The following is a 22,118-nucleotide window of genomic DNA, read 5'->3' on the forward strand; positions in this document are numbered from 1 at the left end:
TGTGTTTTGCTTTTGTTCGGAGTCACCAGAGATAACACAGCAGGTATCTCAAACTGGCGACCCAGGTGCCAATTCCGGCCCCGGCTTTGATATGAAAGTTTACAGGGACAGTGTGTACTATTAAGAGCCGCCTGGTGGTAAAATGTCATTCATTAAGCTTAAACATAATGAAAAACACAAGCTAAAAATTGAAATGGTAAAACAAAACAAAATGAGAACAATGCAGTTTTGGAAACACTCCACTGCCTTGAAATGGTTCATTCCACACATCACTTTTAACCCACCATCTTTGAATATTCTATGTAAAAAAGGAGATTACAATCTTTTTCAATATTATTTTTATATCCCTAATAGTTGCCGAGATATGATATGTCAAACCAAGACTTTTAGACAACCCTTATTTTGGTAACTGATACTGAATCAGTATTTTCGCACGCGGTTGCCTGACAATGCTGACGTCTGGCTCGTCTTTGAAGGCGGTAAAATACTTTACACCTATAAAAAAATACGGTGACCAGTGAGGAAGGTGCTGTATCTTGGTCAGATCAGGACTGCGGCTCCTGGTAACGATGGAAACCAGTACTATCTGTTTTATGTGAGTTACCTAAAACCTACCCAAAGAAAAACAGCCTTCAAAGGCACATTACCCTGATTTTGGCTTACCTGCACTGGCTACCTGTCAGTCTCAGATGTGATGTTAAGGTTCTGTTGGTATTATACAAACTTTTGCAAGGACTTGACCCCTTATATCTTTCAGGTTTAATTTCCCAACATGTTCCTGTTCAGGGCCTTTGCTGGGAAAACATCGGTCTACTAGTGACTGCAAGAGCCAAGAAGAAATCTGCAGGTTCAAGGCTCAAAACACACTTATATTCAGGGTTGGGTAGGGTTACTTTAACTGGATTACTTTCAATTACTTTTGGATTACTCCAATACCAAATATGCTAATAAAAGACAAAAGCAACTAAATATGAATAAAATGATGACTCACAACACATGGTAAGCTTTCGCTCCTGGCTTTGATCTCTTTGATCTCCGGCAAAACTAACATAAAATGCGACAGAAACAAAATGAAAAAAAATCCAAACAGCTTGCCAACATCATTTTTGCCGTTCCTTGTATTCTGTTACTCCTCAACCCTGCACAAAATTCTGTTATTTTCTTCATTGCATGTTAATAATGTTTGTGTATTGTCTGTTGATTCCCTTGCAACATCCATTGCAGCCGGGGGTCATCCTGGAAGGGGGATTACCCCATGTGCCGCCCCTTTGAAAGGTTTCTTCACTCTCCTCATTCTGAGATTTTTGAGTTTATCCCTGCTCTCATGTAGGTTTTTGGTCAAGGCATGGTGGCGGCAGTGGCTCAGGAGGTAGAGCGCTTGTCTTGGGATCAAGAGATCGCAGTTGGAATCCCAGCTCCTCCGTGTTACATGTCGAAGTGTCCTTGGGCAAGACACTGAACCCTTAATGCCCCCAATAAGCAGGTTAGCGCCTTACATGGCTGCACAGCCGCTATTGGGAAATGTGAAGCACAATGTAAAGCGCTTTGAGAAGTCATTGACTTGAAATGCGCTATATAAATGCAGATCATTTCATGGGGCGGCAGTAAGTAGCTCAGGAGGTAGAGCGCTCGTCTTGGGATAAAGGGATCCCAGTTCGAATCCCGGCTCGTCCGTGTTACATGTCGAAGTGTCCTTGGGTAAGATACTGAACCCCTAATACTCCCAATAAGCAGGTTAGCGCCATACATGGCTGCAAGGCCGCTATCGGGAAATGTGGAGCACATTGTAAAGCGCTTTGGGAAGTAATTGACCCGAAAAGCGCTATACAATTGCAGATCATTTCATTTCAATAGTAGAGTCTGTAGTATGTACAGCTCTTTGAGTCTACTTGTGATTGACGGCTATACAAACAAACATGACTTGGACAGGCGCCTCCAGGCTGTACTTGCCCAACACACACCACAGGATGGGTGCCCCTGACGACAATGGCAGTTAAGGGATCAGTGAACTGTGAAACTCTTTCTAAGAGAATAAGAAGTCGTTGATGGGAAGGGGATGGGGATTAATTATTATGGATGAAATTATTTTGTTTTTTCCTAGGAAAAAAGAAACAAATTATATATATATATATATATATATATATATATATATAGGGCAGTGGTTAGGGTGTGTGCGGCAAAGTTCTGAGGTCATGAGATCGAATCTCCTCTGTGGAGTTTGCATGTTCTCCCCGTGCTTGCGTGGGTTTCCTCCGGGCACTCCGGTTTCCTCCCACATTCCAAAGACATGCATTTCAGGTGAATTGGCCGGTCCAAATTGTCCCTAGGTGTGACTGAGCGAGTGAGTTGTCTGTCCCCGTGTGCCCTGCGATTGGCTGGTAACCAGTTCAGGGTGTCCCCTGCCCACTGCCCGATGATTGCTGGGATGGGCTCCAGCACCCCCGCGACCCTACTGAGGATAAGCGTGCAGCTAATGAGATGATATATATATATATATATATATATATCTTCGAAATGCATCTTTATATCTATTTTTAGGTAACGTTCATCAAACAAATGAAAATTAAACCTAATTTCTCCAAAATCAGGGTCATAATTCCTATTTAGCACAGTATTGTATTCCCAGCCTTAATCCGGCAAGAAGTAAAAAGAATAGCACCATTGTGACGTAATCACCGAACGGGGGCGGAGCCGTATGCTCCGAGTGTTCAACTCGAGTCTTGTGACGTCACAGGTGCTAAAAATGTCACTTAACCACATTGTTGCGAAAGTGGACGAGGACAAAAGAATTGTAACTCGCCGTGAACACCTTTTAATGGCTTATTATAACGATTTTTTCGTTCGTTACTTGTGAGATTTCAAGAGGCACGCGCTTCGACGTGGGCGGCTGCTGAACGGACGAGCGAAGAAGAAAAAGTGAAGGAGAGAAACAGGAAGTTTGACAACAATTCCTAAGAGGCCAAAAAAATAAAAAAAAACAGGTGAGAAAATGCAACAAGTGGTTTCTTGTATCACACGATATTAGAAATAGGAAAGGACAACTTTAGTCTAAAACTGCTGAGGTTATTGAATTATCCGAATAAAACTACTCGGGCACCATTGAGGTTGAACGCGCTCCTGAGTGGTAAGAATTTGGTAAAAATGGTCGTTCCGTTTTCTTCACGTGCCTAACAGTCAATACTTAAGTCACACAATGCAGAATCTGTCATTTGAGTTGGAGGCGGAGTGCACTTTCTTGGTTGTTTGCGGGCCTGATTTAACGGACAACGGTCTGCATAATTTAAAGGGACAGCGTGGACTATTTACTGCCTCCTAGTGGTACATAAAAAAACATTCATTCAGTAATTAAAAAACACATTGAATACTAGGCAAAAATACGTGCACTATAGTACCGTTAAGTCTATATAAAGAAAAAACATTGATCAATAAGTTTGTATTTCTTTTACATAGTGTAATACCACCTAGGAGTCGCCACCATTTTTGTCTAGCGTCTTGCTGTGCTCTGTAGTACTGGTTTTCGTTCGCATTAAACAATACAGTGCCATTTAGTGTTCAAATATTACACATTGGGGATGTTCCAAGGAGCACAGTGTAGCAGCAAGTTGCCAGAGGGAGGGATTCCACTATGTAAAAGAATGCCTTTTTTTTTTTTTTTTTTTAAATTAACATTTATGGTAGTTCACATATTCCTGCCTAGTATTCAAGTAATTTTTTACTAAATGAAAGAGACATGCTTTCTATCGCCGACAAAGTTCTAATTCTCAAAATGCCACATTTTTGTTTTCCCCATCATGTTGCATGATGGTGACAGAATATCATCTGATCTAAGGGTTGTCTCCGGGAATGATTTTCAATGCTATAGTGCAATACATTATGGACCGTTTTCACACATGTGACCTAACCTTGAATGACGCCATGACAAACGGTAGTAACCAGTTGTGAACAGTGGTCGAGGCAAGTAAACAGTCGAGAACAACAACAAAAACAGCCATACTATCCAACGATGGCAATGACTAGGTCAAAACAAATATTTTGTAGCTGTCGGATGAGATGGCTCACCTTGTCTGGAAAGCCCAATAATCGATATATAGAGAAACTGAGAATAGAATTCCCAATGCTAGCTATCGAGCCATAGTCTTCCTCTTGACGTATTCACAGATCTAAACTGACTTCAGTCCACACAATCAGAACCATGATATTGTAAACGGGGTATCCCCATACACCCGTGCTGATCTAAAAGCCTATAAAAGTCTTGATGCTTACCAGTTCTTCGTAGCTGGTACGCGTTACTGTGCTTTGTTATAGGCGACAAATGGACGGCGTGAAATGTCCCCCTCGCGCAAATGTTACTTCAACGACTTTGTATCTACATTTTTCGGTAATGAAATAAAACTGTAAAGCACGGGGCATTTGCACATTTTAGCGAAATGACGTTTTCTCTTCTTATTGTTCGTCTCTAAATTTATCCATACATAATTTGGCAATTAATTTTGGTGTAATAAGCCCTATAGTAGAGTAAATGACAGTTTTCAATACGTGTAATATTCCAAAGATTGCTGTTTTGAATCCCTGGTTAATAACAATGAAAGCAGCTCATTTACGTAGTGGCAACAGTAAGCCACTAACGTACCTAGTTAGGACTAGCTAACTTATTATACTGAGTATCTTTGACGTGACTCTTACCTATTTAACATTGAAATTGATTAGAAACACACCAAACGTACCTTGTCAAAAAATTTCGCTGCAAATCCTGAAATACGTGAAGGCTGCCAGCCTGTCGGCGTTGACCCTCGGTTTGACTGCAGATAAACCTTGCCGTCTTCTGTCTTGGTCAAAAAATGATCAAATTAAAAAAAACGGGCTTAGAAGCTTGCGCATAATACAGGAATTAATCACCATGGTGAAAGGTGGTTATATTCTTCTGACGTGGTAATTGGTATTTGTTTCAACTCAACTGCCTGTTCAAATGTCGTGCGCTCAATGCTTGTTGCCGTCCGTCATGGCTCTCATTCTGCCAGAGAAGGCAACGTCACGTGCAAAGGGTCAAAAACAGCAAGATTATTTTTTGAAATTATAAAATGACAGCAGACAGAGGGTTATTATAAAAAAAAAGTGATGAAATGAAATTAATAAAAAAGTACAGCAGCACTAGTCATTTTTACCGCGAGATGAGAGCACCACATAAATATTGTGAAAGACTTTGCTTGGTAGCTCAGTCAAGAGGCGTCAACCGGCTGAAGACTCTGGAGAAGTTAGGTAACATAACAAGTAAAGATGTGAATTGCAGTGACGGGCAAAGGGAAGCCTTATGAACCAATGAGACATTGGTTTAACTGTTTCAGCCAAAAGTTTCACTACTTGCTGTTACATTCATATTGGCTGACAATATTGCAGCAGGATTTAATATTGTAATGTTGCAATGTAGTCTGGAAGAATCAATATTGTTAATAACTTGTTGTTTTCCCTCAACAAAGACATGAATACATGCATACAATCTCACAAACCACTTTTTATTAATTTTTGTTTAAGAAAAACAATTGTCTCTGATGCAGTGTTATTTATCTCTTTCTCATATTACAATACATACATTAACTACCTGGCTTACTGACAAACTAATATATACAGTAATCCTCGTTTTTCGTGGGGTTGCATTTCGAAAAGGTCTCGTGATGGTCAAAACCCAGAGAGTAGAAACATTTATTTAGTTACTTATCTATCATTCATTAAAACCAAAGAACAAACCCAATTTACAGCCTCAAATATTTGTCTGCCATAAAAAAGTGCTGTACTTTATAAACTTTTTTAACAATTATCTTCTGTACTGTTAAATTATAATTTTAAAACTAATCTTGCAGTTTTAATGCAACTGTATTGCGGACACGATCCACTTCACGTGTCGCCATCATGTAGACGTTATGGTAAACTGCATTTACTTTCCGTTCAGCAACCCCAAATGTTGAAAGAGCATATTTGATCAAAAAAACAAACAAAAAAGGTTTGTAGCGGCAAAAAAATTAAGCCTTATATGTAAGAAAACATATACTCTCCTATATATATTCATTGTAAAACATAAGTAATGTGTCTTGTTTGCCCTATTATAGAATCCATATAATTTTCCATTATCAAACATTTTTGAAAAAGTGCCAGGGAGCCATAAGGGAGCGTCAAAAAGCCGCACGTGTCCCGAGAAGTCCAATTTTATTGGCAATAGAAAAGATCTTCCGCTGATTGGGTAGATTTCTGATCCTGGCAACAAGTAATCCAGACCTGGGCACTCCTGTCCTTGATGGCCACATGTCCTGCATGATTTTTAGGGTTTCTCTGCTACAATACAGGTGATTATGATCACCGGGATTGTTACCAAGCTCCTGCCAGCTTGCTAATTAGAAACCTCCAAAATCATGCAGAACATTTGACCCCCAGGACCAAGTGATCGCTGAAATGTGATTGGTTAAATGCTTAAATATGAAAGGACACATCTGTAAGCAGCAAAACCAGGGGGAAAGCAATGAAATGAAGCTGACAGATGATTAGGAATTATTAAATAAGTCTTCATGGACAAATGATAATTAACATAACACGATTCAGATATTCTTTAGGCTAGCGAAGACCCCATGCAGGCCTTGATGCCCCATCTCAGCGTTTTACCCATCACTAGTAAAAAAAACATATAAAAGAAAGTAAACGTCTCGTTGAGGCACGTGTTTAGAGGTCGCATAGTGCTCCAACGCTCATCTGCCAGCTCTGCAATTTAGTCACACGTTTTATGCCAAGAAGAATATAGATCTAGCTCGCATGGGAGTTGTTTTTCTACTATGTGGGCCTTGAGCTAAACAAGTTTGACATCCGCGACTTTTGGCATTTGTTCATTTGATATGCTTGCTCCCATATGCTTTCAGGCTCGTATGCTCGGTGATGACCTGTGAAAAAAAGCGTAGTGGTTTTCAGATCACAAGCGTGACGTCCGACTTCGGTCAATCAACTCCCGGTGTGATCCTGACAGTCGTCCAATCGTCGGCCCTCTCGCAGAGTCCCCGGGGGAGCTCTTCCCAGCCCAGCACACCCTCCCTGAAGAGGAAACACATATCCCATGATGCCTTAGGACAGGGGGCGGGCGCCTCCTCCAGGTTCCGACTGGTTCGCTTGGCAGGAGGTGGCACGGGCGGGCGAGGGCACGGCGACACATATGGGCGTGGTCGCTGGTTATGCACGGACTTTACAGAAGGACTGGGGCTGAAGCGAGTAATGGACAGCATGAGACATGCCCAATCTCTGGAGTCACTGGAGTCACTAAAAGGAGCAGTTCATTTACCTACTCTCCCAGTCAGAGATGAAGAAACAAGGCGAATGGTGCCTTGCCCGACTCCTCCCTCACACTTAGCCTCTAATGCCGGTGGGCAGGTACGACTATGAATCACCATTAAGTACCTCAATAAACTTAGCAGGATTTATACGTTTAGAGTAGACAGTGTGAGAAGACAAAGGAGACATGAAGAGGGTTTTTAGGACTTTTAGGGGCCTGAGAAGATCTGAAAGGACAACTGTTGTGCACCTTACTGACAAAAAATAATTTATTATAATTACTAATTACTTAATTCAAAAAGTTACTGGTAAGTGGACTGCAGTCTATTTCGCGCTTTTCAAGTCCCTGAAGACCTGCCAAAGCACTTTACAATGTACTTCACACTTACCCATTCACACACACTGATAGGGAGTTAGACATGCAAGGCGCCTACTTGATTATGGGGTTTTTAGAGGTTCTTTGTCTTGCCCAAGGACACTTTCGACATTTACCTCAGAGGAGCCGTTAATCAAACCTACAAAACCTCTTGGTCCCAAGACTAGCATTCTAGTAATTGCATTGCCCCCCAGATTACTGCCACCCAAAAGTAGCGCGCTGCTCTGAAAGTAACTATCTGGTTGCAAATTACCGTTTATACTCACATTAAAGCCGACCTCCTAAAAGTGCTTACAAATAACCACTTAATAAAAGTAAAAAAAGAAAATGTGTACACCAACCTATGGATCTGGTGAACCCTTTATATTTTTTGGCTTTTCAATCTTGAGTGCTTGCAAAATAACTGTTGAGACACTCCATGTCCATTTTGTTATTTGTCATTATATCACTTAAACATATCCTACTCTGTTTCTGGATCATGTCCAGGACCTTTTTGTTTCTCCAGGTACGGTGTTTTGCAAAAATAATTGTACATATAGAAAGCCCAAAATTCAGCACTTTTACCTTAAATTCTGTGCTGACGTTTGTTTAATTGTTCCTGTATAAGCCATGCTCCCTCACCACGTGCCTCCCACCAATAGCTACTGTTGACACACAACGAAATACGCACATATAAATTGACAACCTGATTTCTGCGTTTTATCTTATAGTTGTAAATACAGATTGGATGTGAGTAAATTTGATAGGGAGAACTCAGAATATCGGTCGGGAGAAATTACAAATGCTCGTACTCTGTGCTTTAGGCAGCCCCACCATAACTGTATTCAGTTTTATTTTTAATGAGATAGAAACATGCGCAACCTTCCCATTTGTTGTATTCACCGTTGTGTTGCTGGTGGGGTGAGGATCGCATGACACTTTGAAGTGAGAAACAGCAGAAATCATTTTAAAGAGTAGCGGAGTAAATGCACCATGTTCTAACGACAGTTAAAGTACTCCTTACTGAGAAAAGCAATTGCGTCCATTTATGATACGTTGCTTCCAAGACTGGTAAGGACATGCAACTTCTAAATACATTCGGGGCTGGGCAATTATTTGAATCTTGATATAATCTTCACTTTTTAAATCGTCAAACGAAGGGTATGAATTTAAGCGTTGAATCAAAATCTCTCAACTGGTGTTCATCATCACACAAAAGTTATTAGTTCAGGTTAAGGCGAATTAGTTACAAGAATATGTTATTATTGCATGAGCTATGACTGGTTAGTTTCCTTTAAAACTAATTAAAAAAAATTGGAATTTATTAAATTTATGTCCCGTTTTATTGGACATTTTGACCACCACATAACATTCACTCGTTGCACTTAACGGTGTGTCGCACTGGAGGCAAGATGTATGAAGTGTCTTGCTCAAGGACACAACCACAAATGACTTGGAAGAAGCTAGAATTGAACAAGCAGTTAATTAAAATGGTTCTCATCAAGACTGACTCATAAAATGGAGATTTTGTTTTATGTCATTATCGTGCGGTCCTGGAAACAAACGATTTTTGGGGGTATGAAAAAATATGTCAGGATTTGAAAAATAAAAATCCAGGGTGTTCCAAAAGTCTTTAGCACATTTTGACATTTAATATCTTGTAAATTTAAGAATACATGAACACATATTGATCTTGTAATCCTAATGTTTACAAGGGATGTTCAAAGATGTACAATGTGAGCGCTATTGATGGCACACATCAAGTCAAATTCTTGCCAAACGCCTCCCAGCATTGCATTGTCAATATTCCAACAGCTTCTGTTATTCATGCCTTCAGCTCATCCACGTTTATGGAATTGTGGGTAGATAGACCCATTCTTTCACATATCTCCACAAAAAGAAACCGCATGATGTGAGCTCTTGTTGGCCAGGACATAAGATCATGATCATTCTGTCCAGACTGTCCAATCCATCTGTTTAGTGTTGTGTTCAGAACCTGTCTAACCCTGAGGCTTCATTGTGTTTGCGCCTCATCCTGATGGAAAATGAAGTCAGCAGACCCCTTTTCACTCAATTAATCCATTAACCAGGTTTCTAGCATGTCAAGCTACAATTCAGTCTACTGTTGCTCTTTCAAATAAAGGTCAGTAGGCTGCTTTCTTAGACATTGCACCAAACAGTAAAGCACAAATATCTGAAGCTGTTGCAACCATTGACAATGCAATGGAACTTGAGGGCCGCACGTCCTCCAAGGACCAATGAATACACTGGTTTTGATAACCAAGATCCCAAATACTCTAAAATCACTAATGAGACAGTATTCAAAGTATTAAAGCTATGTTTTTGTGTCGCAGTCTGTCCCCCGACTGTCTCGCTCTCAGCCGAGTTCTCCCCCTCCCACTCTAACCATCCTACCCTCCCAGCCGGCGTTTCAACTGGACCATAGCGCTGCCTTCAGTCTGCCGGCTGACATCAGGTAATGTTGTTGTATGTGTTTGGGAACATTGCAACAGGAGAGAGCTCGTTGACATCAAGTCTCTTTTTTTTCTGCAGTGTGGTTGCTATCGACAACAAGATCGAACAAGCAATGGTGAGTGAGTCACATCAGAGGGCCACAAGAATTACACTAAGAGAATTGATCTTTGTGAGACATGAGGAGACTTTCTGTACTTGGGGACATTTGTAGGAATGTGTAGATTGCTCAAAGGGATATTAAAGGTAATCCCTAATTCTTATCAATGCAAAATGTGAGGAAATAATACGTGTTTTTTGGATGAAATCTATATACATTTCTTTAGTAGGCCTATATTACAATTATTCTCCAAGATAAGGCATTTTTAAGACGGCATGTCTTGTCTTTGTCGTCCTGAGCTCTGATGTCTTTGGAGGAACACCAGCACCCTAGCAAGCCAGTCAGTCGCCCTATTCTTTTACTAGGTAGTTAGTCAAAAGAGGTTACGAGTGTTTCAAGCAAAGTTTTGGTAGTTTTTGTAGAGAATAACCAGGCATTGAGTCGCAGGTGTCTGCAGTAATGAAACATCAAAGGGCAAGCAGCCAAAAATGGTCTGAGACATTTCATATCCATTTTGTCTCTGCAATTTAGACCAATCGAAGATCTTTTTCTCCTTTTCTGGTTACTGTTCATGTTTATATTCCCTGTTAGCGCAATTGGTCATACATGCAATTTACTGTGATGTATACTTTTTCCATCATCTGACATTTTCATCTAAACCAAACTTTCTTGCTGCTTCCAGATTGCTTGTTTCTTTACCATTTTTAGCTTTAAGTCAGCAGTGTAGCACAAATTATTTTCTTTTTGTCTTCAGGCATGGAGTACTGCAAAAATACTTAAAAAATAAAGGACAAAATCTCAGCACACTTTCCTTGTAAACTCTATGCTCGCGTTTGCCTGATTGGTTTCCCGCTGGTTTGTTGTTCCTGCAACCCCCCGCCCCCCATTCCCTCCGCATCCTGCCTTTGCACGTACTAGCTGGCCCCTTTATTTCAGTATTTTATTTTATAGTTCTAAATTTGATTTGGATGCGAGTATAGACGGTAGGGAGAATATCTCCATGAAGAGAAACTCCTCGTACTGAGTGCTTGAGACGGTGCAGCCATAACTGTATTAAGTTGTCCTATATCGGTAAATGTAAACATGCCCAGCCCACAAAGTGCCTGGCAGCTGGATTGAGGGTTGTGTGACAAGGTAAGTAATGCACAACTATTCAGCAGTCAAAAGACACTGTATCTATGATCTGCATTAAACAAATACCTTAAATAACGCTACAAGGCATCGTGTAGAGGTACAAAATATTAATAACAAAGTACTTGTTACCGAGAAAAGTAGTCACGTTTACTTCCTTTGTAACGCTGCACAAGAACACTCAAAATTTGCTAAGCTCAAGCTGGCTAACTATATAGGTAGTCCATATAATAGCATTGTCCACAGATTGCTGAATGGCTCTTTATGTGTGTTTGTGGAGTCCAATACTTTTAAGTCAAAGTTACAAATGGTTAATAATTGACAGATACTGTGTAAATAAATCATCAGAACAGAATATATAAATGCCTTAATTATTAAAACAATTTTAAAAATTCAAACAAATACAGCACCTTCAAATACAATGTATTCCTATTACTATAACATACTGTGACTAAGCATATGAAATTGAATTGAACTGTCTTTAATGTCCTTGATAACCACATAGTGAAACACTGCATGCCACAAAAGACTTTTTAAAAGAAAAATAAGATAAGAGACTGTCAGTAAAAAGCCCAAAATATTTATAGCGTAATGCTTAGAGAAGAAGGAGACCTCTTGGTAGATAAAAGGCTCGTGGGCCAATACACAATGATTAAAAATACGTTGCTTTCACTAAATTTAGAGGTGGGCTGCTTTGTCTGAGGTGTCCTTAAAAAGTTAAAAATAGAATATTTTCTGTATTAAGTATGTGTTAACAATACCAACAATTCAAAGAGTCTTTATAAGAAAATAATTCTACTGTCCTATCTGCTTTTATCTTTCAGCAGCATGCGGGTTTTGGACGCGCAGTACATAAGTTAAAGGGAAAGGAGAACGAGGGGTGGAGGTTGGAGAGTGACTTTATGCTTGTTATCGCAGTTTTTTTGTTAGTGTAGCATACAAATTGTAAAAGTGAAAAAGGCCTGTTTCAAATACAGTCCAAATGCCAACCCAAGCCACCCCAAAAATGTAAAAGAAAAACGTTTATTCTAGCGCATTTAAGAAATGCACATACTTGCACGCGCATGACAGAGGGTGCAATGATGACTCAAGCCAGAAGACGGTGTCAGTGAGTAGAAAAGTTCCAAATTCCGTACAGAACCCTTAAGTTTTATTGTTTTACACAATTTAACTTTAACCCTTTCAAAATGGATAAATAGAATGTATTTTTTCTTATGGTTTAACATAAACGCCAGGCTGGAAAGAGGATACTAATCTGAATATTGTTCCCATCTGAATATCACTCTCTTCCGCTGTCAGGACCTGGTGAAGAGTCACCTGATGCTGGCGGTACGAGAAGAGGTAGAACTTCTGAGGGAGCAAATCAGGGAGCTGCAATCGAGGAACCAGCAGCTGGAGGCGGAGAACCGAATCCTGCGCACTCAGGCACACTCGGACCCAAGACCTCCCTCACCCGTTGGTGCCTCAACACGGGACAACAGTCCTACTAAAGGGCTTGTCTGAAAACTACCACTGTAGCTGCACCTTTGAACATGAACTACAGCCCATTTTATATAGTGCTTGTAAATGTTAATTTACAAACTACTTCTAAGAGAGTTGAGAAAAAAATATTTTCCTTTATCAAGCTTTTGACACATACAGTCTATCCCTCTGTTATTGCGGTTAATGGGGACCAGAACCCCCACGCGAAAAGTGAAAATGCAACGTCGCACCGTCATAAAAGGGTCAAACTTACCTCCAGATGACGTCCTTACTGATTGAGAGTATACAACTTTAACAAAATAACAACTATAGACCGACAAATAAAATAACGGAACACAGAAATGCAGTTGAAGGAATGGTCTTTATTGTCATCATACAAAAATACAAGATAATTTGAGCCATTCTCCTTTTAGTCCAAGAAAGCGATTTAGAGAATGGCTGGCTAGCTTAAGGCTGGCATTGGGTAACCTCAAATTGAGCCAGGTCTCCATGAGGATTAAAATGCAACTGTCCCAAATGTATGGTTTCCCACGAGTTGTAGCTGCAAGTCATCTGTTTCATGAGTAATGGATCCCAGCGTTGGTGAGATACAGGCTGAGTAGATTTAACTTGTGAGGGTTGTTAAACAGCTTAGCCTTAGCAGTACGCCGGACCTTCAAGCCTCTCTTCTCTTCCGATGCCGTCTCAGTCCCCTCCCGGATACGATAACCATATACAGAGCAGCCTCTTGTAAGCACCTTTCCTTCGCGCTCTTCTATCTCCGGGGTCCTATTTAATTGATGAATTTATTTGAATTTAATGAGATGCTAAATGCTAGCTGTTGCCATGCTGCCCAGTTAGTTTTGGTGGACACATTGACTCTGGCGCCCGCTACGCTGTTTGACTGACAGCATACACAAACCATCAGTCGCGCACACAGTCACTCCTACCCAACATACTAACCCCTCCCTAACCTGCCCTGTGATGGCATTTGCTGTGTGCTGTCTGTGCAGAACATATTGCACGATACATTGATATCAATGACAATAAAGACCATTTAATTCTCAATCCGTGAAGCAGTGAGCCATTGATAACTGTAGCGAAGGATTACTGTATACTGATCCAGTGGTCGACAACCACTGGGACGCGGACCGATACCTGGCCTTGGTTCTTTTGGTACCTCTGGAAAAATATAAAGATTAAAACCTTAACGGAAAACTTCATGTAATTACCTTCAAAAGGGCACCACTACTATCTTACTACAATTCATAGTTAAGGAGATATGGGGACTTTAAATGGACTTTTGGAACACCCTGTTCACCCACAAATTAACATGCGTCCCCCTATGGGTAAAACAATGACACTCGTAACATGTTGGCTCCTATACATCGGCGCCTAATTTTTAATGGCTGGCAAACACAAAAATTCAAATAAATGGAAACAAAAAAAGCATTCCCCTAATGCTCCATTACAGTGGTAAAGAAGCAATATGGGACTGAGTTCAGCCAAAACAATGTACAACGATTGACCAATCATGTTCGCCTTCAAGATGAAAAAAGCCAGACAACATGGTACCTTGCCTAAAATTAGTGTGATGGTGAAATGAAATCATATAACTTTTCCCATGTCATTTAGTTTAGGGGTTGGCGATACTTGGTATTTTAGTATCGATACGATTCAAATAAATACATGGTAGTATCGATAGACACTGATCCACTACCGATACCTTTTGCTTGGCAATGTAATGCTTATTAAATTGTAGAACCCTACCCCTTGAGTTAGTTCATACTTTAGATAATCACAGCACAGATATTTTAGGCATTACGTTTTTTTTAATTAAATAACTACAATCCAACTTGAACAATATTGAAAAAAAATAGAAATATTTCTATTACAACTGATTAACTCAGAACAAAAGCTGTTATTGTGTCAACTATTCCTTCCATTGCACAATACTTGGGGCGGCAGTAGCTCAGGAGGTAGAGCGATCGTTTTAGGATTAAGGGATCCCAGTTCGAATCCCGGCTCGTCCGTGTTACATGCCGAAGTGTCCTTGGGTAAGACACTGAACCCCCAATACCCCTAATAAGCAGGTTAGCGCCTTACATGGCTGCACAGATCACGGCCGCTATTGGGAAATGTGAAGCACAATGTAAAGCGCTTTGGGAAGTCATTGACTTGAAAAGCGCTATATAAATGCAGATCATTTCAATACTTTGAAAATAAAGTCAGAAAGTGCAAATAGTGTAAACAATCCCAAATCTAAAAACCTGTAACTGTATATAAAAAAATATGTCTAGTTCAACTACTGTTACAGAGCCAAAGCCAGGAAAGTCAAACCTCCCCAAAAATCAGCAATGTAACGAACGAGCCTATTGGCTCTGTTTTGACGATTTTACATGTTTCGTTCAGGAACAGTAACGTGTTTACATTTTTGGTTGCAGTTCGTTGCTTCCTGTAGGGTGAACTCTTTTTCAGGTGTTCATGTAAATTTGCCACACTGGAGGACCACTTTACCACACAAACGACACCTGGAATTGTCCTTTTCTGTGTATGGGGGAAAAAAAGTCCACTTGTGCTGCACTTTATGTTTGCCTGAGTCACATATAACTTCTCATAGGGCTAAACATAGATTTGGCCCTCTCTTCTGCCTGGCAGGCAAGATGCAGCAGCAGGCCAGGTAGAGAGAAGTGCTAAAAGAGTGCCTGTCAGTCCTGTCAACTGGCATAACCTTAGTGGCCGAGTGCACTGGGTGAGACCGGGAAGGACTGCGCTATCCTCATATAGAAGCAGCGCTTTGAGGAAATTGGTGGCGGGTGAAGTATTGATCCCAGGACCGTCGTATTGATCTGATCAAAGTACTTGGTTTAATATTGGAGATATTAATATTTGGATCAATCTGCCCACCTCTAATCCAGATCCTTAGTGGTCTAGTGATAACATAGGGGATTTAAGCTTATTATTAAAAAAATGTTATTAATAATGTTAGCTGTGGGTTGGTACTGTGAGAAATTTGTCAGACATTAAAGCAGTCCTTGGTACAGAAAAGGTTGCCAACGCTGTACTAATCCATTAATTAACTATACTTAGGTCATCCACCTATTTTGTATAGTGTAGTGGTGAGGGTACACCATGACAGTTTCTAAGCCAAGTTGTTACATTTTGAAAGTAGATCACTTACACGGTTTTAAATTCCAGGCAAAACTTTTGTGAAAAAAGAGAAAAATCACTCCCAGAAAAGCCATTTTTATTCTAAGAAATGTGAGGCAAGCATGAGTGCTGACCAGTATTTTACTGGGTATGTTTACGTTCAGATTAAAATGTGAATGTTCTGGTTACGCAAGGATATGTAAACACGCACAAGAATCCAATTATGCTCTTAATCTGATTGCTATTAGTCAGATTAAAAGTGATAGTTTAGTCCTTTCATTTTTGCTTTGTTTAACTAGTCTGACTACATTTGTGCTCCATTGTTTCGTCTGTGTTATGTTTTCTTCCTTGGTACCGCAAAGACCTGTGGTTTTGTATTACGGACTCGAATCAATCATGCTAACTCTGGCTAACTTGCTTAACAGATCTCACATGAGTTTGTTGATTTGGATGTCATATATTCTGTTTTATGGTTAAAATGCCACAGTTGTATCCATGCATGTATCATGTAAGTCCATGCTTATACAATAGAATTGTCTTGCCTGTCAGTGATAACCACTTCGTGAACATTGTTGAAAACGAGATGAGAAGTGGCACTTCGGGATACACATCTAATAAAAGTCTTAAAAGAGAAAAATGTTTTATCTTCTGGCAAGAAAAGCACAAGCATAACTTGTAAATGGAGGGCAATTTTGGAGCGAGGAGGAAAAAGCTTGGTACTTTGATAGTGATGATCAGTATTTTTTTCAATATTAAATTATAAATGCGTAAACAACTGGGTTATGCACAAACCTCATGTATAGATATTAACGATAGTCCAGTAATCTAATGGTTCAGATTAATCTAAAACCCAGAGATCGTATCTCGATCAGACTGGATTCAATGAATCCAAAGTTAACCACTGTGCCACAATTCCACACAATCACCAAAGAGAGTTCTTCGATTGGGTGATTGATGATGATCCCTGAATAAACTCAATACTAAATAATTTAGATGCTATTTTTATTTGTGTGCAAAAAACCAAGGGCGTAGTTTTAGAATGGACAGAAGGGACGTGTCCCCACCAGTATCGAGCAATCCATTGTTTGTTCCCCACAAATTTGTTTGATTACTGTAAGGAGGGTGTTATGTCCCCACCAATGTGAATATCAAACCCTACGCCTTTGTGAAAAACAATGTATGATAGACCGTTTGAGAAGCACCTCATACCTGCTCTCATACATAACATATTCTCACACATGCACAACTGTACTTTGATACAGATGAAGTCATACACCATGCACAAACCATACTATACTCTAATAATGTGTTTTTCAACCAGTGTGCCGTGAGACTTTGTCTAGTGTGCCGCTGGAATTTGCCCAATCTTATCTTTCCAAAAAGTCAAGTCAAGTCATTTTTATTTGTATAGCCCTAAATCACGAAGAGTCTCAAAGGGCTTCACAGATTATTACACTATATTACACAGACTATTTTTCAGCCGACGAGAAGAGTAGGTTATTCATATGCTATGGAGTAGAAGTGAGTTTTAAGCTTAGATTTAAACATTTCCACTGAGGTTGCAGATCGGATCTCAGGGGGAAGAGCATTCCACAGCACCGGTGCCCGGATGGAGAACGCTCTCGAACCAGCAGAACACTTCTTTGCTCTTGGGATCACCAGAAGACCGTCACTCTCAGAACGTAAGCTTCGGACCGGGACATAGGGGCAAATCAGATCTGAAAGATAAGAGGGAGCAAGTCCATGTATGATTTTGTATAATACTAAGAGAACATTGAAATCACATCCAAGGCTAACTGGGAGCCAATGCAGGTTAGCCAAAATCGGTGTTATGTGATCGTACTTTTTTGTCCTAGTTAAAAGCCTCGCTGCGGCATTTTGTACCAGCTGAAGAGACTTGATTCTAGACTTCGGGAGACCAGAGAGTAGTGCATTACAGTAATTCAGTATATTTACACTCTTCAGACGTGGAACTGTAATAGTCATCCATATCAGTAGGTGGCAGTAGATTTTAATGTACTTTTTAGTACTAATTATCTGCTCTTGAGGTAGCACAGTACATTTAATAAATTAATTTGTTTAATAAAGCAGTTTAAGATTGCACTGTAAAAAATAAAAACATAAATAAAGCACATCATTCTTTTTTATTTTAAGTATTATTCTCTTCTTTTTACATACTAATCTGCTTATGAGATAGTACGGTGAAATATTTCACATAACTTCATTTTCAAACATTTTCGACGGACGTTGTGCCTCAGAACTTTTTTATAAATAAAAGTGTACCTTGGTTTAAAAAGTGTTGAAAAACACTGTTTTAATATATACCACTATACTATCATGCTAATATATTCTCACACAACACACTATTATGGGCAGCACGGCACCGCAGTGACTAGCACGTTTGTAGCATGACATCGAACCTTCCTGTGTGGAGTTTGCATGTTTTCGTCCCATATTCCAAAAACATGCATGTCAGGTTAATTGGCTGGTCCAAATTGTCCCTAGGTGTGAATGAGCGAGTGACTTGTCTCTCTGTGTGCCCTGCGACTGGCTGGCAACCAGTTCAGGGTGTGCCCTGCCCACTGCCCGAAGATAGCTGGGATGGGCTCCAGCACCCCCGCGACCCTACTGAGGATAAGCGGTGTAGATAATGTATGGATGGATGGAACACACTATTATACCCTCTCACACATGCTACTTTACTCTCTTAATCACACTACTATACTCTCTCACACATATTACGATACACTCACAAACTCCTATACTCTCTTATCTTACAATACTCTCATACACATACTACTATGTTGTCCCACACGTACTACTAAACTCTCTCACATTTATTACCGTACCTACACATACTATTACTGTATACTGGGAGCGACTCCGGTTTCACATATAACTGTACAACATATACGGACAGATCGGTTCGAATTGCAAAAAATGACCCAATTAAAACAACATCGAGAGGTGAGGTGTTAATTGCACTCAGTGTGAAAAAAAACCCTATAGTACTGTCAATTTCAATGGTGTACAAATGATGAATGAATGAATGAATGAAAACTTTATTCAAACATTAAAATAAAAACAGAACAAAAACAATAACAAAATAATATTACATAATATGTTCGAAAAGGGGTAGTCAGAAGCAAATGCTTGTATTCCCTACCCGTTCATCTTCCTTATTAAACACACCAATTATATAACAACAATTGTGATACTATTAATAATAACAGTTATGATATAACAACAGCAACAATAATACAAAGTTAATCATAGTTCTAGACGCACTATTCCCAGTCGCTCGTATCGCTCATACCCGTATTTCTTCATCTCTGTATTCCGCCAGGAATGTTTTTTGTATTTAAATATGAACAAGTGAATAGTTGGAAATTCTTTGATCTCATCGTGCAAACCATTCCAGAGCTTGACTCCCCACACAGACACACACATACTTTTCCTAGTGGTTCTCACCTTTGGGATTATGAATTCACTACAGCCCCTTAAGTTATAATTTCCTTCTTTCCGAATGAATAATTTATGGATGTTTTCTGGCATCATGTTTTTGTTGACCTTGAATAACAGTTGTGCAGTGAAAAATTTGACTAAATCATCTTATTTTAATAATTTGGACTGCAGGAATAAAATATTAGTACGATCTCCATATCCTACCCTGTGTATAGTTCTAATTGCACGTTTTTGGAGGATAAAAAGGGGCTGTAGTGTAATTATTGCCCCAGACTTCTGCACAATATGTTAAGTATGGCAGAACTAGAGAACAATATAATAAATATAATGCAATATAGTTTAAAATGAATTTGGCTTTATTAATTATTGAAATGCTTTTAGATACCTTAGTTTGTATGTGTCTGATGTGTGTTTTCCAGCTTAATTTATTGTCTATTATGACTCCTAAAAACTCAATTTCTGATACAGCGTCTATTGCAGCACCATCCATTTTTACCTCTAAATCTTGATTTGCCTTGCGATTACCAAAGTATATTACTTTGGTTTTATTCAAATTTAAAGATATGTATGAGAAAGAATGCGTGAGAGTATAATTGTGTGTGAGTATAGTAGCATGTGTGTAAAGGCATAGTAGTATGTGTGTGTGAGAGCATAATAGTATGTGTCAGAGCTACACTCAGTTGTGTTTGATCATGGGTATGACTCTTTCTGTATGATTGTTTGTGTAAGAGTAGGATGTTATATGTGAGAGAAAGTATAATCTGTTTTCAAACAGCCTTTCATGACAAACAACTTCTCAGAGTTTCCAATTTTGGACTTGTGCTTTTTATAACCACCGACATGAAGAATGAAATGAAATGATCTGCATTTTATATAGCGCTTTTCAAGTCAATGACTTCCCAAAGCGCTTTACAATGTGCTCCACATTTCCCAATAGCGGCCTTGCAGCCATTTAAGGCGCTAACCTGCTTATTGGGGGTATCGGGGGTTCAGTGTCTTACCCAAGGACACTTCGACATGTAACACGGACGAGCCGGGATTCGAACTGGGATCCCTTGATCCCAAGACGAGCGCTCTACCTCCTGAGCTACTGCCGCCCTCTAAGAAGAAACCCCAAAAATATCCATCATCATGTTTTGACACGTTATGTTAATCCACCGCCCACCTAATCTTTGCCTGGATCGCCTTTGTTGATAACACTAAGTGTGTGTGCGTGTCCGTGTGAAAGAGAGCGTGTAACATTAAAAACTGATGTGACATTGTTGATCCTTAGTCCCTGAGGACCCTAAGTAGGGAAGGGATTGGGGTGCTCTGGCAGATGGGATTTTGTGGAGCAACCACTAGGCACGCCAACTCTCTGGAAAAAAAATAGAAATCATCTCTCCGGATGAACAACTTTACTACCATGAACCTTCCTGTAGTCTAATCGAAGCAAGTGTGGTGTTAATGTTTTTGTTTGGGCTCTACGAATATTTTTGGGGGTTGTTTCTGTGTTTGTTCACCCAAAATAAGTCGAGTGAATTTAGATATGACCACCGTCTTTCACAGGCAGTCAGTTAGGTTACCCTAGATATGAAAAATGCCAAAAAAGCTGACTCTGCACTTCTAGTTCTGTTGTTTTTTCCCAGAAAGACATTCCACTCTTCCAGGGCGGAATGACATTTAATTGTTTGTGTATCTGTCCACCTAAGAAAAGTGGGAAGGAGATTAGATACGACCACCAAATATGACAGTCAATCACGTTACAAGTTACATTACAAGTGAAAAACGCCCCAAAAAGCTGACTGAGCACTTTTGTTTTTTTTGCATTATCCCGCTGAAAGAAATGCCACTTTCCCAGGCCAGAAACACATTGAATATAAACACCATTGTTTACAGGCAATTGGGTGGATAAGCTCAGATTTGAAGACTGATAAAAAAGCTGACTTGACATTTTTCTTTTGCTGACTCAGCAGCATTCCCAGAGAGACATTCTACTCTCCTAGCCCTGAACCAGTTTAGTCAGGATCCCAATCTTTCACTATCAGGTAGGTCACTCTAGAGGTAAAAATGCCCCTAAAAAATTTACTCAGTGTTTTTTTCCTCAAAGATATTTCACTCTTCCATACCAAAATATTTAATTTCCACACAATGTCTTGCAACAGTTGGAAGGGTTGAACTATATGTTTAAAAATGCCCTCCAAAAGTTGACTCGCCTTTTTTAAAATTTCGCTGACTCAGCATTTTATTCCAGAAAGACATTAAATATCAAAAACTTTTACAGGCAGTTGGGTAGGTTACCCCGAATAAAAAACTGCTCCAAAAAAGCTGACTCAGTATTTTTTTTTATTTTTCTGACTCAACAGCTTTCCTGTAAAGACATTCTACTCTCTCAGGCCGAAACAAGTTTCGCATCTCAACGTACTGTAGACAATGCTTCAATGGTGAAAAGCCATCACAGTTTTCTATATTAATTTGTATTCGGTGGGGTGTGACATTTGAGGTGTCCTTGAAAAGTTGAAAGAAGAATATTTTCCTCTATTGAGTACGTGTCAACAATGCCCAACTGTGTTCAAAGAGCCCTTATAATTTGGTTTCCACCGCTCCCACGTACTTTTTTATGTAGGAGGAATGGGGTGCGGTAACGGTTTGGGGGTTGAGTGACTTCATGCTCGTCCCTGCGTTTTGTTTTGTTCAAGTAAA

General features: G+C 39.8%; 1 protein-coding gene across 1 annotated transcript; it reads left to right on the plus strand.

Annotated features, from left to right (window-relative positions):
- The first annotated feature begins 2,703 nt into the window (after positions 1–2,703).
- On the plus strand, positions 2,704–16,607 carry tsc22d4 (TSC22 domain family member 4). The gene is made up of 5 exons (XM_088348139.1): positions 2,704–2,981; positions 6,900–7,401; positions 10,012–10,133; positions 10,211–10,247; positions 12,660–16,607. Exons 2-5 carry the CDS (start codon positions 6,916–6,918, stop codon positions 12,861–12,863), a joined length of 849 nt encoding a protein of 282 aa, XP_088204265.1. The 5' UTR covers positions 2,704–2,981; positions 6,900–6,915; the 3' UTR covers positions 12,864–16,607.
- The last annotated feature ends 5,511 nt before the right edge of the window (positions 16,608–22,118 follow it).

This window comes from Urocampus carinirostris, chromosome 11 (assembly GCF_059441175.1).
Source record: "Urocampus carinirostris isolate Australia breed hairy pipefish chromosome 11, RoL_Ucar_1.0, whole genome shotgun sequence".
NCBI lineage: Eukaryota > Metazoa > Chordata > Actinopteri > Syngnathiformes > Syngnathidae > Urocampus > Urocampus carinirostris.

What these genes read in the sequence shown, in the direction of transcription:
- tsc22d4 (XM_088348139.1), top strand. Translation starts at nt 6,916, where the DNA reads ATGACCTGTGAAAAAAAGCGTAGTGGTTTTCAGATCACAAGCGTGACG. An exon ending in CCTCTAATGCCGGTGGGCAG is followed by an intron (nt 7,402 to 10,011) that starts GTACGACTATGA and finishes TTTGTGTCGCAG; the next exon opens with TCTGTCCCCCGACTGTCTCG. An exon ending in AGTCTGCCGGCTGACATCAG is followed by an intron (nt 10,134 to 10,210) that starts GTAATGTTGTTG and finishes TTTTTTCTGCAG; the next exon opens with TGTGGTTGCTATCGACAACA.